The sequence below is a fragment of the Macrosteles quadrilineatus genome, unplaced genomic scaffold (assembly GCF_028750875.1).
Source record: "Macrosteles quadrilineatus isolate MER2022 unplaced genomic scaffold, UCM_ALF_1.0 Scaffold_7__1_contigs__length_78375512, whole genome shotgun sequence".
Taxonomy (NCBI): domain Eukaryota; kingdom Metazoa; phylum Arthropoda; class Insecta; order Hemiptera; family Cicadellidae; genus Macrosteles; species Macrosteles quadrilineatus.
The window spans coordinates 8,296,310-8,311,882 of NW_026542600.1; the positions used below are offsets into that span (position 1 = coordinate 8,296,310).

Sequence of the window (15,573 nt, forward strand, 5' to 3'; positions counted from 1 at the left end):
CTTTAATGTTTTTAAGGTAAAAAATGAGAAAAATCAATGTTTACCCTATAAACCCCCCAATAGCAAACCGTTACCATAGTCCGATTATGCTGGTTTGCAAACCCTTTTAAATATACGTTAGTTTACACGTTTGCACCGAATGACAACAAAATAGCATTATTTATACACAAGTTATCGTGCAAACGGACAAATATACAGGGTGTCCCATAAGTAAACAGCCAAACTCCGGGAAATGGTTTTATGGGTAAACAAAGAGAAAATCAAGAGTATAACCTTTTTTGAAATCGCTTCGTTAACCACATATCCCCCCCCTTTTGTATTTTTTACATAAAAATTCTTATCTTAAGTTTGTTCCAACCGATCTTTATGAAACAGAAGACACCCATGTTGGAAAAGTTATCTTTGTCAACATTTGATAACTGTTAAAGTAATAAATATTGCAAGACGTATTACTTAAGGGTTTTCTTAATTATTGATGAACTTCTCCTAATTTGAGGGATGGATCATTTTTTATATAAAAAAGGGCCTTAGGGCTTAAGGTGGGCTTAAAACCACCCGTTCACAATATTATAGTAGACCATTATTAGGGTTTCTCCGCCATCAGCTGTTTTGAAGATAGGGGCGGAAATGGCGTAGTTATAGCGGATTTGAGGTGACGTCACGAAGGATGATCATATGATGTTCAAGGTCATTTGTTTGTGTTTTAAAAAAAGGAAGCTAGCCTACAGTTGTAGTGTAGGATAGCTTCCTTGTTTTGTTTATTGTTTATTTGTATAAAACATGAGGAATGACAATAACTTACATACTATTACAATAAATAAGGAAAACATGTGCGAACGTACGTATCTAGAGTGAGCGTCTGCTAAAGTGTAAAACGAATGAGTTTATTGGTGGCCTTTATAAAGGCCGTTTTGTGTAGTTCGGCGACGCTTGTTGTACTTGGATGTTTACTTCTTCAACTCCTCTATTGTATTATGGAGCTCTTTCCATCTTGCCATGTCTGCATTGTGCTCGGCCCATTCGATGTTGTCTCGAGGCTGAGCGCACCAAACACGATCAAATTTGCGTCGAATCTCTTTCTCCTCCTCTAGCAGTTGAAGTAGTTTTTTTTCCTTTCGTTTTCGCTCCTGCTCTTCTGCTTCGATGCATGCTTGGTGTAGGTCAGAGTCTTCAATATCACTTGTCCACTGTTGTTGTTGTTGTTGTTGTTGTTGTAGGTTGGCCATCTTGTGCAAAGTAAACGAGAAAGGTTGAGTTGACTGGTGAAGAGCTGGATGCGAAGTGACTGTTGCGTGTAAAGAAGTGCAGGTCCCTGACGAAGTGGGCGGAGCTAAAGCAGTAGGGGTGGGGGAAAGTAGTAGAGGTGGGGGAGAGCATCATGAGGGTATCACTCCATCCGTTTTAAATGTATTTTGATTCTACGTCCCTTGTCTTGTGAGTGATGTTTCCGTGTTTCTTGATACGTTTTACAATTACATTGACAATAGGAGAACGATTCACATTTTTTACAAGCCATTCCATCTACTTGACATTCAGGTGTTTTGAAACACTTTAGATTACAACAATAGTATTTTAAATCGTATTCCGATTTGGGATCAAAAGATGAATTGGAATTACACTGTGACATGTTGCTCGACTGAATTCTAAAACAAGAATGAAAAGCAATGTGTTGTGAGCTGCTATTTATAGTGCAAGAGTCAGCAGCTCTCATGCATCTGCCACAAGTTAGTCTACATTTTTCCATAGTAGGTTAACCATTTGTGTTAGATCGTGTATGTAATTTTGATGCTTGTCTTGATATGTTTTACACCTACATTTGCAATAGCCAACAGACTCGCATTTTTTACAAACTTTTCCATCAACTTTACTTTCAGGCTTTCTAAAACATTTTAAATTACAACAATAGTTATCCAAATCGTATTTGGATTTGTAAACAAAAGGTAAATTGTATTTACGCTGTGACATGATGCTCGGTGAATTGTTTAAACAAGACTGAGAGCAACTGCGTGTAAGACCTGTTATTTATAGTAAAAAGTTCAAGGTCATTTGTTTGAATTTTAAAAAAAGAAACAACATATCAGCATATAGAATTAATGATATGCTGATATGTTGTTTCCTCTTTTAATTTTTTTATTTATTTTTTTAATGACAAAAACATTTAACAAACATATGTACATAGATGGTTATTTACAGAAAAAAACTTAAAACTAACATTGATGGGTGATGTGTAGAGATAGTTCAGTGGAATTGTTTCCGCAAACTCCGTGTGATACCAAATAGAGGGATCCTGGTTGAATACCTCGCAGGTCTTCGTTTTGTAGTTGCTGCACAAATCGTCTTGGAAGATAAACTTGAAATTTCGGTTCATCACCTGGTGAAAACGGTGCCTCGCTCAGTGATGCTAAAATTGCGTCTCCATGTGAAGTTTCTGTCTTCTTCAGCTCGTGAACGATGTAGTGTTTGTGTTCCTTCAATTCGTGACATTTCTTAGTACTTAGAATGCTGGATTTGGACTGGGTGTTGAACTGATCCACCAAAGACTGGAGAAACTGTTGTGAAGCCATTTTCTTGATTAGGACTACCCTGTGAGATGTTGCCTCTGCGATGTCTGGAGTAATACTGATGAGGATCCTGAGACTGTCCACTGTATTTATAGCACACGTTCCCCCCTCCACTGCTATTTCCTTCGTAATACTTCCACTGTTGCTGTTTGAATTTATTGTTGTCCCAATAGTGGAGAACTAGAAAATTAGCTAATCGGTATGCGTTTTGTAGTGCACATTGTGTTACTGTGCGATAAGAGTGATCTGTTAAAGTACAAATAGGTCCATAATTAATTTGATGATCCTTGTCCATTCTTATGTCGAAAACATCGTGATATGTGTATTGTTGTATCCATTGTCTTTTTTCCGATCCTCTTGTATAAATATGGGAAAACTTGTTAGAAAAATGATACATGATATTGTTCAAGTGCTTATAGCTTATCAATCCTTCGTTCCACTGAATATGGTGAAAATGTTTAGTTATCCATTTGTTTGTTCTTCTTGCTTTGTCATTCAATTGGTTTACTGAAAATGGAGCTTCAAATATAAACGGGTATACGACATGTGTAATCAAATCTAAAATCACTAATTCTTTTATCACAAATTCATCTTTGTTATCACGAAATGCTTGAAATTCTATTACACAGGGTTTTATATCCATAATGTTTAACCCTATCTACACACCACCACGTATAGTGTTCAACTGAATTCACACCGCGCCTTGGTCACTCTTTTATACTGTTTTTCTTTAATTACACTTCTTGGGTTGCTGGTTCTTCTTGGTTTATAGTTTCATATTCTTCAACAGCTTCTATCGCTTCTATCGCTTCTTCATCAATTGATTCGAAGTTCCTTAACTGTCTCCACATACCAACTTCATGAGGCAATCTATTAAAAATAGATGTATCCACGTGTCCGTATAATATGGTGCTTTCCGGTTGTTTTTCCAGTGTATCAATTAAATACTCTTTGATGATTGAACTTGAGAATACAAGTTGTTTCATATATCTAGAGATAGGAGACGTTGCATGCATTAAAATGTAGAATTCTTCACGTGAGAGTAAAATTTTACTTTCATGTTGAGTTAAATCTCTAAATCGTACTTGTAGTGTTCCACGATTCTTTACTATGTCAATTTCATTGTCAGAATCCAAAAGTCGAATATTAGTTTTCCTTCCGCAAACATTAGTATTTAAGTAACATTCAATTAGATTTAAATGTTTTAGAAAAGATTCCCATGCCGTTTCAGAAAATATAACCATTTTTGTACCATGCTGCAAGATTACTGTAGGTGTATATTCCGAAGATTTCATTAGTCCAGCTGTTACACTTTTACCCAAACATAGTGAGATAGGATAGTAAATGCGTAGGAAAACTTCTTTCAAAATATTAATTGGGATTGTATCTTCATCTTTCCGCTTCCTTTTAGTGCCATTTTTTTTAGTTTTTTCTTCTTTTTCTTCCTTGTCCTCCTTGTCTTCTTGTTTTCGAAACTTTAAAAACTCTTCTATTTCATTGACGATTTCTTGATGGTTTTCTTGATCCAATAATGCTGCTTCCTCTGCATCCTTTTGTACGACTGATGGAGAACTCATTTTACTCATGATGTAGTGTAGGATGTTACCCATTCAACGAACGAGCAAAGACTGATTGGTGGTGTGCGAAGCTCCTCCTTTTATAGCCGACTGGTGGTTGTGGTGAAACTCATTTACAACACTGTTTTGACTAATCCCGTCAATGGTGTGTACGTTACAATTTTATCATGCAAAATTAAACAATATGCAGATGTTGCATCAGGAACGTTCTCTTCAAACTCCATTTCTATTTTTATATCCACACTTGATGACTTTACAGATTCGTTTTGTTTTGAACAATCTATTACAATTATTGGAGCTTTTGATTCGTACTGCTCGGGAGACAGTATCGGGGTGTTTGTTTTCCCGTAGTATGAACTTTGGAATCTAGCGTACATATCATACAAAACAGTGTACCTCTTCTTAGTGAAAGAAATATTAAAGTTGTCGTAAGGGAAAAATTGTGAATTAAGAAACACTTTACAATTTGTTAGTTTGCAATGATCGAAATGACCGGCATTAGCTAGTATATTATTCCTTTTTTTTGTTTGTAGTGCAAATATTACATATCTTGCTTTTTCCAAATGAGTAGATGTTTTTACAGTCCATGTATGTCTTTGTGTTTTAGGTAAAACTGGATATTCATGAAATTCCCAACTTCTGAATGGTATTACAATATCTCTATCTGATTTCAGTTGTCTCAACAGTGTTATTCTATGTTCGTCATTTAATCGCACATGTGGTACTCTCCAAACGATTTTGTCCAAAGTTAAATTCCAGTCTAAATTTGCATCAGTGGTTCCAGTTGCTGCGCAAATAGTATCCTTATCATTTGATGATCTTAATAACACTAATTCCTGTTTCACATTTATTATTACTCTTCTGTAATCTTCAGCAAAGCCTAGAAATAATTTCAATGGTATGTAGAAATCAAAGTTCCCTGCAGAATCAGGGGTGATTGTGTCGTTATCGGGTGCAACCCATCCTCCAATTCTTAACAAATTCTTCTCGTTTTGTGTCAAAGATGCTAATCCTTTTAATGTGCTTGTTAAACCTACTTTCTTTGTAGAATCCACAGTTACTCCAGATATTTCATATCTAATTTCATCAAATAAAAATGCCATTGGATTATTGATAAAAGGAACGGTGGTTCCAGCTGTTCCATCTTTTTTTGTTACTCTTCCTTCAATATATAGATAACTTTCGCACGGAAGAGTGTAAATATCCTGTTGTTGTATAGGAATTCTAATTTCATCATTATTATTCAATTTTGACGAAGCGTAGGGGTTGTGCGTGTGATACTCCTTTTCCCATAAAGTCTCGTCGAATGTCGGTCCTTGTGCTATATCCAGTATTTCCATTTTCAATGAGTTTTAATCCAATATCCTGTAAAAACCGAATGTTTTCAGTAGTTAATCCTTTTGCAGATGATGAGCTAGTTAGGTGTTTACCCGACAACTCTCTCTTCTTGAATGACAATCCCATGGTTTAGGTTGATGCTTTTATGTGAATCCTGATCGTAATACGTTCTTCTCTGAAGTCTATGAGGTTTCCGTCTTGATCTAGTATGTTCAACACGATGTCTGAAACCACACTGGTGTTTAAGGGAAGGTACACCAAGTTTTGTGGCTTTTCCACAATCTTAAAACCTGGGGCGACTGTCGGATAGAATGTGTGCAATATATGACTATTCTCTCCATCTCTGTATGATCCTTGTATAATGTTACATGTAATGTCTATCGTATTAACTTTCAGTATTGTTACAGTTTTATCACCAGAATAGGTCTTTTTAGGTTCTAGTATTGGAGTTGTTTCAGAAAATCCCAATAATCCTCCAATTGAATGTTTTTGAGTAAAATCAATATAATAGGAAGAAGTTATTTCAGCTTTCATGGTATTGTTATTTCCTCTTATTGTTATATATTCTTTTTCTGATTCCTTTTGAACAAGTTCGTTAAGTTCTTCGTTTTTCATTTGTTTTTGTATAAATTCGTTAATATGGTCTATTTCGTAAGATCCTGTCGGTAAACTAATTTCTTTCATTGGTGTTAATTCTCCCAAATTATTTTTGCTTTTGTAATAGTGTAATTTGTTATTGACTCCTTCAGAAATATTTGGAATAGAATTGTATGTTGTTAAATCCAATAATGCAGCTTCCCATAATCTTCCTTTTTGCAATCGTAGAGCTGGAAATAGAATACTGCGCAGAGTTGATGAAGTGCCGGTCAATGAGACCGTATAGGAAGACATCTTAAAGTTGACTAACGCTTCTAGCTAAAAAATCTAAACATAAGTGTCCGCAAATTGTTGTATTGTCAGGTTGTTCTCTGTTATAGTTGTAAAATACTTGTTTTGCTGTGCGAAAGTAACGTTGAAGCTCTTTAGGTGGTGGCATATTACCGTAACTATCGAAATAATAAATAATTCGATCAAGTTTTTTATAACATATCCAATGAGTGCCAGGACCTTCACTGTTTTCTAAATTAACTATTCCAGTCTCATTTTTCCATATTTTACCGGGCAATGCATCTTTCATAAACACTCCTCTAAAAAATGGTATTTTCATACAAGAAGCGTATATAATTAATTCTTTATTCGTCAACTCTTTGTTTGGAATTAGTATTTGTTTTTTCTTGTTTAATACACACGGTATGGTCTTAAGTATAATCCTCCTCCTTTTTTTATCATTGACCATATTGTTGGTTTCTTGTTTTTTTTATTTTGATTATTCCTTCTTTTCCTTTTAATACTACCTCCTTGCTTTTTAACCGTTCGTTTTCGGCCTTTCCTCCTCTTTCCTCCTCCAAACGTAGTTTTTGTCTTCATTGCTGCTGTTACTGCCAAAGCTGCTGCTTTTTCACCAAAACTTGCGTCACTAGATTTTACTCTTTGCCAAGCCTTTTCAGCAAGCGCTCTATCCGCTATGGATCTATTTTTTGTATCTGCAAACTTTGAATATGCTATATCGTGCTGTTTGCAAGCTTGATCTAGTTTATTTATTCCAGAATCTCCTCTTTCCAGACGTTTTTTCAATTTTGTTCCAGGTCCACAGTATTGATATCCTCCAGGCAAATGCAGTTCTACTGGTAGTAAATCTATTGTTTTGTTAACAATTGCTCCAATTGGTTTAGATAATAGAGAAACTGCTGATGATGTCAATCCTCTTCCTCTCTTCAAGCTCTCTATATCACGACTGATGTGCTTAACCTTTAACATCTCTATTTATAGGGGAATGTACCCACATCGGCTTCACTCCTCAAGTGTTTGACAATGAATGTTTCATTTACGAATTGATTTCTTATTATGTACCTTTATCAATCCATATTATACTTTTTTGTATTTTCATCTTCTTTGTTATATTTTGAATATGTTGTATCATTACGTCATGTGTGTACTTCTTCATTTTGATCATCTTTTATTAACACTTGCTTTTTTATATTATCTTTCATCTAATCCAAAGTCACCGCTTCGTGAGGTAAAACTGCATTGTAAACATTTTTCTAATGGTGAAATCTTTCTACAGGTTTAGTTCTAAGCATCTTTGTTCTGCTAGACATAAAATATTGCTTCATAATAACCCTATCAATCCATTGATCTCTTTGATCTGGATGCACTTTGTTATGTCCTGGATATGCTGGTATCATATTGTGAAAATCAAACATTACAGTACCCAAAAGTCTAGCAAGATAGTTTACATTGACAGCATTATCCATTTGTTGTGGATCTTCAAGATTTGTAATTCTTTTATTATTACATGTGTATATTTCTTCATTTTGTTCATCTTTTATTATACACTGGCTTTTTATATGATCTTTCATCTGATCCAAAGTTACCGCTTCGTGAGGTAAAACTGCATTATGAACATTTGCTAATGGTAAGTTTTTACAATCAAAAGTGGTGGTCTTTATATTATTATGTTTATATTCATCGGTTATTACAGGAACTTGTTTAAAAACTACCACATCTTCAGGATTTACTCCACCTTTTACATTAGTTATCTTTTTGTTCTCAGCATGCCAATTTCCATTCTTTTGTAACATGATTTGACTTACAGTGGCAGCATCTGTTGGTTTTAATCCTTCTTTAACCTTATGTAATATTTTACCTTTGCAATCAATTTGTTCACTATCGTGAATAATACAATTATCTTTAACATATTTGAGGTTAACTGCATCCGAATCTTCTTTAGGGTATCCTATATCATTTATAACAAAGTTATAAAAAGAGAATCTATCTTCTTTTCTTTCAGGGATTATAGAATGTAAATATCCTTTATTGACTGAATCTTGACTATCGACAGGATCAGCTAAGTTTGTAACTCTTCTGTTTTTAACATCGTAAACTTCATTATTAACTTGTAAAGTATTTGACAGTTTTGAAAGTAAATAATCTTTGGTGACGGAATCGGAGTTTTCTATTGGTTCACCAACATTTGTTATTCTATGAGACTTGGCATTATAAGAGTCGTTTTGAAGTTGTAAGCTCAACAATTTTTCACTTTTTAAAGTTTTCAAATTTATTGCATCATTATCATCTTCTGGATCTTTTACAAACTTCAATCGTTTGCTGCTTATGTTATAATCTCCTTCAGCTGTTAATGGTAAACTATATCTTTTACCATTGGGTTTTGGTTTTTCTCCAAAATTGGAATACCTTCCAAACTTGTCCACGCTCATGATTCAACTGAGTTCCCTCGATTCTTGTCCTCCTTTTATATGCGATGATTAAGCAATAATCCTTCGATTTCGTAGTTCATCGATTAAAGCTACCCATTCATTGTCCAATCCGGTATGACCGGCTTCCATGGCTTCATGTAATAATCTCATTCGATCAACCAGCTTATTGACATCATTATAATATATTATGTTGGTATTGTATAGACTTTTTAATAATCCTTTCCCTGAAGATGTAGGTTCGTTGGTTCTTGGTCTTTTGTGTAACACATTTAATTCAGCTGTAGATATAGCTCTTCTTTTAAGTTGAGATTTTTTCACTTGTGTTGGAAAAAGATCAGCTATGACACTTGTGTATTTTATTGATCGATTTCGATAAATGGGCAAATCTTTGGAATACTGCTTTTTATGTGCATTTGTATCATTTAGTATATTTTTAAACACTGATAGGTCTTTTTTGGTATATTTACCAGGTTTGTTTTTAAAAATAAGTTCAAACAGTCCTGTTGTACCTTTATATTTTTGGTTACCAATAAGGATGTTATCGTTTTCATCAATATCCAAATTACTGTCTCCAATCATAATACCATTGTCTTCTAGTCTAGCTCCATAAATATGATATCTTCGATTAGCCTGTGTTGAATGTAACATCTTTAATAAATATTTTCTGCCCAAATTCCCTTTGAATGCTATGTTTGTGCTTAATGTACTTAGATTTGTAGGATTAGTAGATCCTTCTTCTTGACCTGCGGAAAATCCTTCTTTTTCTCTTGAATCTTCAGTTTCTTCAGTTTCTTCTGTTTCTTCACTTTCTTCACTTTCACCACTTTCTTCAGTTGATTGAAATTGTTTGTATTGTTCATAATCTCTTGATTCTTTTTCATACTTAGAAATCGGTAGAATAGCATCTCCTTCGAAAGGTTTTTCAATATTTTTTACTAATCTGTTTAAAGGATCAGTAACGGGTTTAAACGTTGATTCTATAAACTTTTCTCTTTCACTTATACCTAACTTCAGAGCTCTGTTTTTATGTCTAATAGAATCACTAAGTGATTTTATTTCTTTTAAGAGCTTTTCTTGACTTGCCATGTTTACAGTACGAAGTGTTGATTTGAAATAGTGATATTTAGTGAAGCAGAACGTATTTATCAAACCCTATTCTATATCGTCCGTCTTTTATGGCTTGTTCTTTCATAATGACCAAAAATCCATACTTTTCTGCCCATGCTTTTCCACAAATTTGTTTAAACTTATCAAATGACATATCAGCATTTACATGATCGTTATATACGTGTTTCAGGTTGGTTTCATCTTGTTTGAACAAAATTATAACATTTGCATTATCTCTGATAAGCTGCTTTGGAATTTTACTGTATGTTTGTCCTATATATATGCTGTCGATATTATTATGTCTTCCCATGGCGAAATAGTTCCTAATAGTATCATGATTTTCACACGAAACGTCATCAAATAGAAATACTGAATATGGTTTAGCTTGGTTTGGTTGCAAAACTTTATCACTGGCGTTAAATTTATAAAGGTTAACACCTGACACCTTCGATATGATTTTCTCCAACAATTGATACTTTGGCTGATGTAGTGACTTTGAAAAAATATATAAGTTATTAAACCTCAATCCTTTAGGATTTGTAATCAAATTAAATACGACATTAGTTTTTCCACAGTTTGAAGGACCACTTATAATACATCTGACTGTGTTTGGAAGTAAACTTCCATGTTTGCCAGTGTTGATTGTGTCGTTATCAACAGTGTAATCATCAATATTACTAATGTTGAATTGATCTTTATGACAAACAATCTCCATCTTATTCGAAATCCAATAGTACAATGAGCTGTTCCCGTTAAATTAGGTCTTTTATAGGTATCCAAGAATCTTCTGTTTTGTTAAAACCTAACCATCGTACTTTAACTTGGTCTTTTTTCCTTTGTAACACTTTTTCAACAAGATATACATCACCTACTGTAGATTTTAATAGTTCATGTCCGTAGAACGCACCTTGTAACAAATTGCCTTTATTATCCTTTAATATGTATGTTTCTGGTATAGTTGGTTGCACTTTGTATATGGTAAATACTTCATTTGTCCAATTAGGTAGATATTTTTTAGTAAATATCGTTGTATACTTACTTATTCGAACTTTATCATTTACATTGAATTTTCTAGGCTTCTTTATTTCAACCTTAGGTTTTGTATTCTGCTTTATTCTTTTTAATACAAGTTTAGCATTTTTACTGTTTACTTCATTTGGTGTCATCCCAATAGTTCTGTGAAACCTGTTGTTGTAATCACTTATTAACTTTGGTAAAATATCAATCCATAAGTAGGTTCCTCTGTTTGAAAACATTTTATACATCGCTCCTTTTAACGTTCTATTAAATCTTTCAATTATAGCCGCTTTTTTTTCAGATTTGGTTGAGTAGTGGTTTATGTTGTATTTTTCCATTAACTTTGAAAAACTTTTATTAAAGTATTCTTTGCCATCATCAGTTTGTAAATGTTTCATTTTGTTTTTATCTCTCTTTATAGCGATTTCCATGGCTTGTGTTACGCTTTTACCAGTTTTATCCTTTAATGGTAATGCATCTGCAACTTTGGTAAAACAGTTAATCACTGTAAGTATATAATGATGTCCTTTATTTATTTTACTATATGGTCGCATTTCAATCAAATCTGCTTGATACAAATCATTTATTCCTTTAACAGTTGTATTTCTTCTTGGAAAGTTTACTCTTGCAGGTTTGTGTAGCTCATTTACAATGTTTTCTTTAAAAGCCATTATGTTGTTTTCACTGTCAATGTTGGCAAAGTAATGATTTTCATTTTTTCTTGCATCTCCTTATATAGGTCAAGGTCATTCTAACCTTGTGTAAAAAAGGGGGAACACAGCGGACAATGCTGTGTTCCCCCAATTTTACGGAAAGGAGAAAGGATAAGTGGTGTAGGACGATGAAAAGGTAATTAGTCGATAGGGTTAAGGGAATAGTGACCAAATGGAAGTGTGTGGATCCGGTCTGGTAGGATGTGTCGTTTGTCATCGTTGCAGGAGAGCGCCTTCTTAACTTCTGTCACGCTGTACAGTTGATGATTATAACTCCTGATTGTGTTGAAGTGTGCAGTTATAACTTTATCTTCATACAACACTTGCTTGTAGTCTTCAAAAAGTACATTTTTCTTCAAATACAAATTCTTTACGCCTTTTGCCTTTTTTATAATGTTGTCATCATGTAGTTTCACAGCATACAATTTTGATATAAGTGCTACGATTTCTTCAAGTAACACTCCGTTAGCCTCATCTTTAAATTTCCCTAATACTTTCTTGTTTCTGTCCTGATCGTAGTTCGGATGATCTTTAGGATAGTCAGAAAAATCAAATTCATCTTTATATACAAATGTGCGAAGATCTCTATACATATCTTGAGTAATTATCTTGTAAATAAAAGCATCTGTATCCATGTAAGTTATAACTATGTTCTCTCTTCCATAATGTGCAACCATCTTGTTGTAGTGAAAATCATACATGTGCGTTTTTGATATATCTAATATTGACATTCCTATATACAAAGGTCGATCCATTTTTATACTAGTTTTCTTCATAGATACGGCAACAAGGTTTTCATTAATGATTACTGAGATCCAAAGTTGGGCTTCTGTACAAGTTTCTCCAATTTCCTAGCATCTGTTACAAGTTTTACATTTTTGTGTTTCCTTTTATTTTCCAGAGTTTTACCGAATATGGCATTATTCATTAATTTAAAAAAGTCCTTCTGAAAGGCTGACGTTGCTGCTGCTCTTCTTGTAGTGTTGGAATCGATGTAGGGTTTCAGCCAGCAAGATTGAGAAAATTCCAAAACTCTGTGTACTTTGGTTAGACGAAGACCTAATTCAAGTGCTTGTTGTAACAATCCAAAAGTGCGCTACATATCTTTGCTTGTGATTTAAATTCATAATTAATTTAGGATGTTTTCCAGTTGGGTGAAATTTCAGTTTTTGGTAAAAGAGGAAGATCGTAGTGAAGGTCGTGTAGATGTTCTGGGTATTCGAAATCGCAGTCTAATATATATCCTTTGTCACCATGTTTTGGAATTTGAACAATATCTCCAATTGACTCTGGGTCTATCCATTTAAAGTTATCATATGGAAGGGGTGGTTGGACATTGCCCATCCATACAAATTGTTTGCATCAAAATACCCAAGATAAACTGATGGTTCCTTGCTGGTTGTAGTTTGGCAGATCTTTATTGTTGGCTTTTACATGTCTTACAACGCTTTGAGTCAATCCTCCTCTGACACCGGACTCAACCATCAGCACCATATCAATATCTGTTAAAAGTTGAAGTTTGCAATTGGTTTCTTTTAACATAGCCTGCCAAGCTAATCCTGGAGAGGTGTAAGAATGAAGAGGGTCTAATCCGTATGCTTCTAAACAGGTGTTTCTGAATTCTTCCATCACATCACAAAGCAAAGTAACATCGAGTTTAACATAAAAATCTGAATAATCCCCTAATGTTTCCATATCAAGTTCGTTCCAAACTCTGCATGCATGTTGGTAATCTTCTGGTGATATTTCTGAATTGTTCAGCTTGTTGGTAAAGGCTTCTGGTGGAGGAAGTGATGTCTCGTCAAATCTGTGCAATCCATCGATGTAATCATAGGGGAAGACTCCTTTTCGAAGAACTAAATCCAATTTGTTGTTTTCTACTATTTTACTTGTTTCTGTTAAATTTTCTCTTGTCAAATTTTCTGATAGTTTCATAAGACTAGAAGGCATAAATCTGTAGGAGTCAAGAAATCTGAGTTTCATTTTACCAACCATTTTTGAAAAACTAATAAACCGTTCCATCGTTACGGCTAATACATCAATTTTGCCATTGTCCCTTCCTAATTCAGGTATTATAAAATGTCCATCATAGCCGCTTAAGTTTGTGCATTACAATTGGAATATAGTTAGGAATTTTATAGTTTAAGTTACAAGCGTTACACGCAGCACCTCGGTAGCTTCAGTCAGATGGTCGTGGTCATGCACTTTATGATTATCCGCTGTAAATGATTTCTTGCACAGATAACATGAAGTTGATAAATCGTATTCTTGAACTTCAACGGGTGACATAGGTGTCATATGTTTTACCTGTGCATACATTGCCTCTACTTTTTCAGCTATATAGTAAAGCTCGTCAACAAAAAGTTTAGCTGCATCTTCACCACGATACACTTTTGGTTCAGCTGTCAGTCCATAATCTTGTAAATATTCTTCGGAAAGCGTTGACTTGATGAGTAGACAAAAACTGTTGGGTGAATGTAGTTGGTACTTGTTTCTTCTTGATGTGTCGTCCTCTTGATGTTCCAACGGTAGTAGAGTAGATTCAAAATCGGCATACACGACAATAGGAATTCTATATTGATGAACTACATTATTAAACTGTACAAATGCTCTATCAGCTGGTGGTAGGTTAATCTTAACTTCTTCATTTCCATTGCATAACCTTTTATGTTCCAACAACCATTCAGAACCTCCTCTTCTTAAAGGTTTGTTCACATGACAAAAACATCTTTTACAAATTGTTTTACTTTCTTTAAACTTTGACACTTGTAATGAAAGGAGTCTGTTAAAATTCTTAATATATACATAGTGTGATATTTCACCTTTGGTGATTAATAACAAGTCTGTGTGATTATTTAGTTCCTGTGCACTTATACGTAGAGGATATACATTGTTTGATGAATCTAAACCATATATATTTACAGAAGCAGTTGGGTTTTGTTTTTCAAACTTGGTGATATCTTTGATTTTTACAGGGTAGCTCATTCCTTGAAAATTATAATAGTGCTGCACTTCTTCATATTCTCTTCCTACTCTTTCTGGATGATTGTTTTTGATATATTTTACCAACATTGAATATTTAAAACATTCAGTATCATCATTTTGTACATTAACACAAGATTTAGTATCATTAATTTTCTTGGGTAGAGGAATATAGCTACTTCCTCTCATTCCATATCCATGTTTATGCACTCTTACATCCAAACCTGATATGCTCAATACAGTCCATCCTGATCCTCTGCCTTCATGTTCTTGCAATTTTGTCAAAAGTTCTTCAAACATTCATCCACAATTGATTCAATATCTGAGGCAAACATAATGGTTCTGTTTTTTGTTAAAAATCCTCTAGGTGATGTTTCATTTTGCATATTGATAAATATAACATCCAGCAATAGTCCAAACTTTATAAAATTTAATCTTTGTAATTCATTTTGTAGCGTTTCAATTACTAGTCCTTTTGCACTAAACATAAATTCTTCCAGTTTTAATGTAGCATTGTCAATTTTAAAATGTGTTACCACTTTACCCGGTAGAGCATGAGCGTGTAGTTCCACAATTGTTGGAGATGCATCAGTTGAAGGTGAAGTTGGGCGTTTGGGTGCATAATGAATAACACTTGGTCTTGAAGTTGATGGTTTCGGTTCTTCTTCTCCTGGATTTCTTGAAGTAGATGGTTTGGGTTCTTCCTCTTCTCCTTGTCCTATTTGATTTAATTCTTCAATCAAGTCTTGATATCCTTCCAATTCCTCTTCATTTGTAGGATGATCGACTATTTCATGAAGTAGAAGATCTATTTCATCCTCGAATGTGGCTTGACAAATGGCGCAGCGTAGCATGGAAGTAGATGGTTTTGGTTCTTCTTCTCCTCGATCTCTTGAAGTAGATGGTTTGGGTTCTTCTTCTTCTTTTTGTCCTATTTTATACAATTCTTCAATCAAGTCTT

At 34.1% G+C, this 15,573-nt stretch overlaps 1 protein-coding gene across 1 annotated transcript in view; it reads left to right on the forward strand.

The window, feature by feature from the left end:
• The first annotated feature begins 1,664 nt into the window (after positions 1-1,664).
• The window catches only part of LOC128998170 (neurexin-4), a 43,410-nt gene continuing 29,501 nt past the window's right edge, over positions 1,665-15,573 (forward strand). Inside the window, exon 1 of the mRNA XM_054424183.1 lies at positions 1,665-1,724. Within this exon, the coding sequence (XP_054280158.1) occupies positions 1,665-1,724 (60 nt within the window). The remainder of the gene's footprint in view (positions 1,725-15,573) is intronic.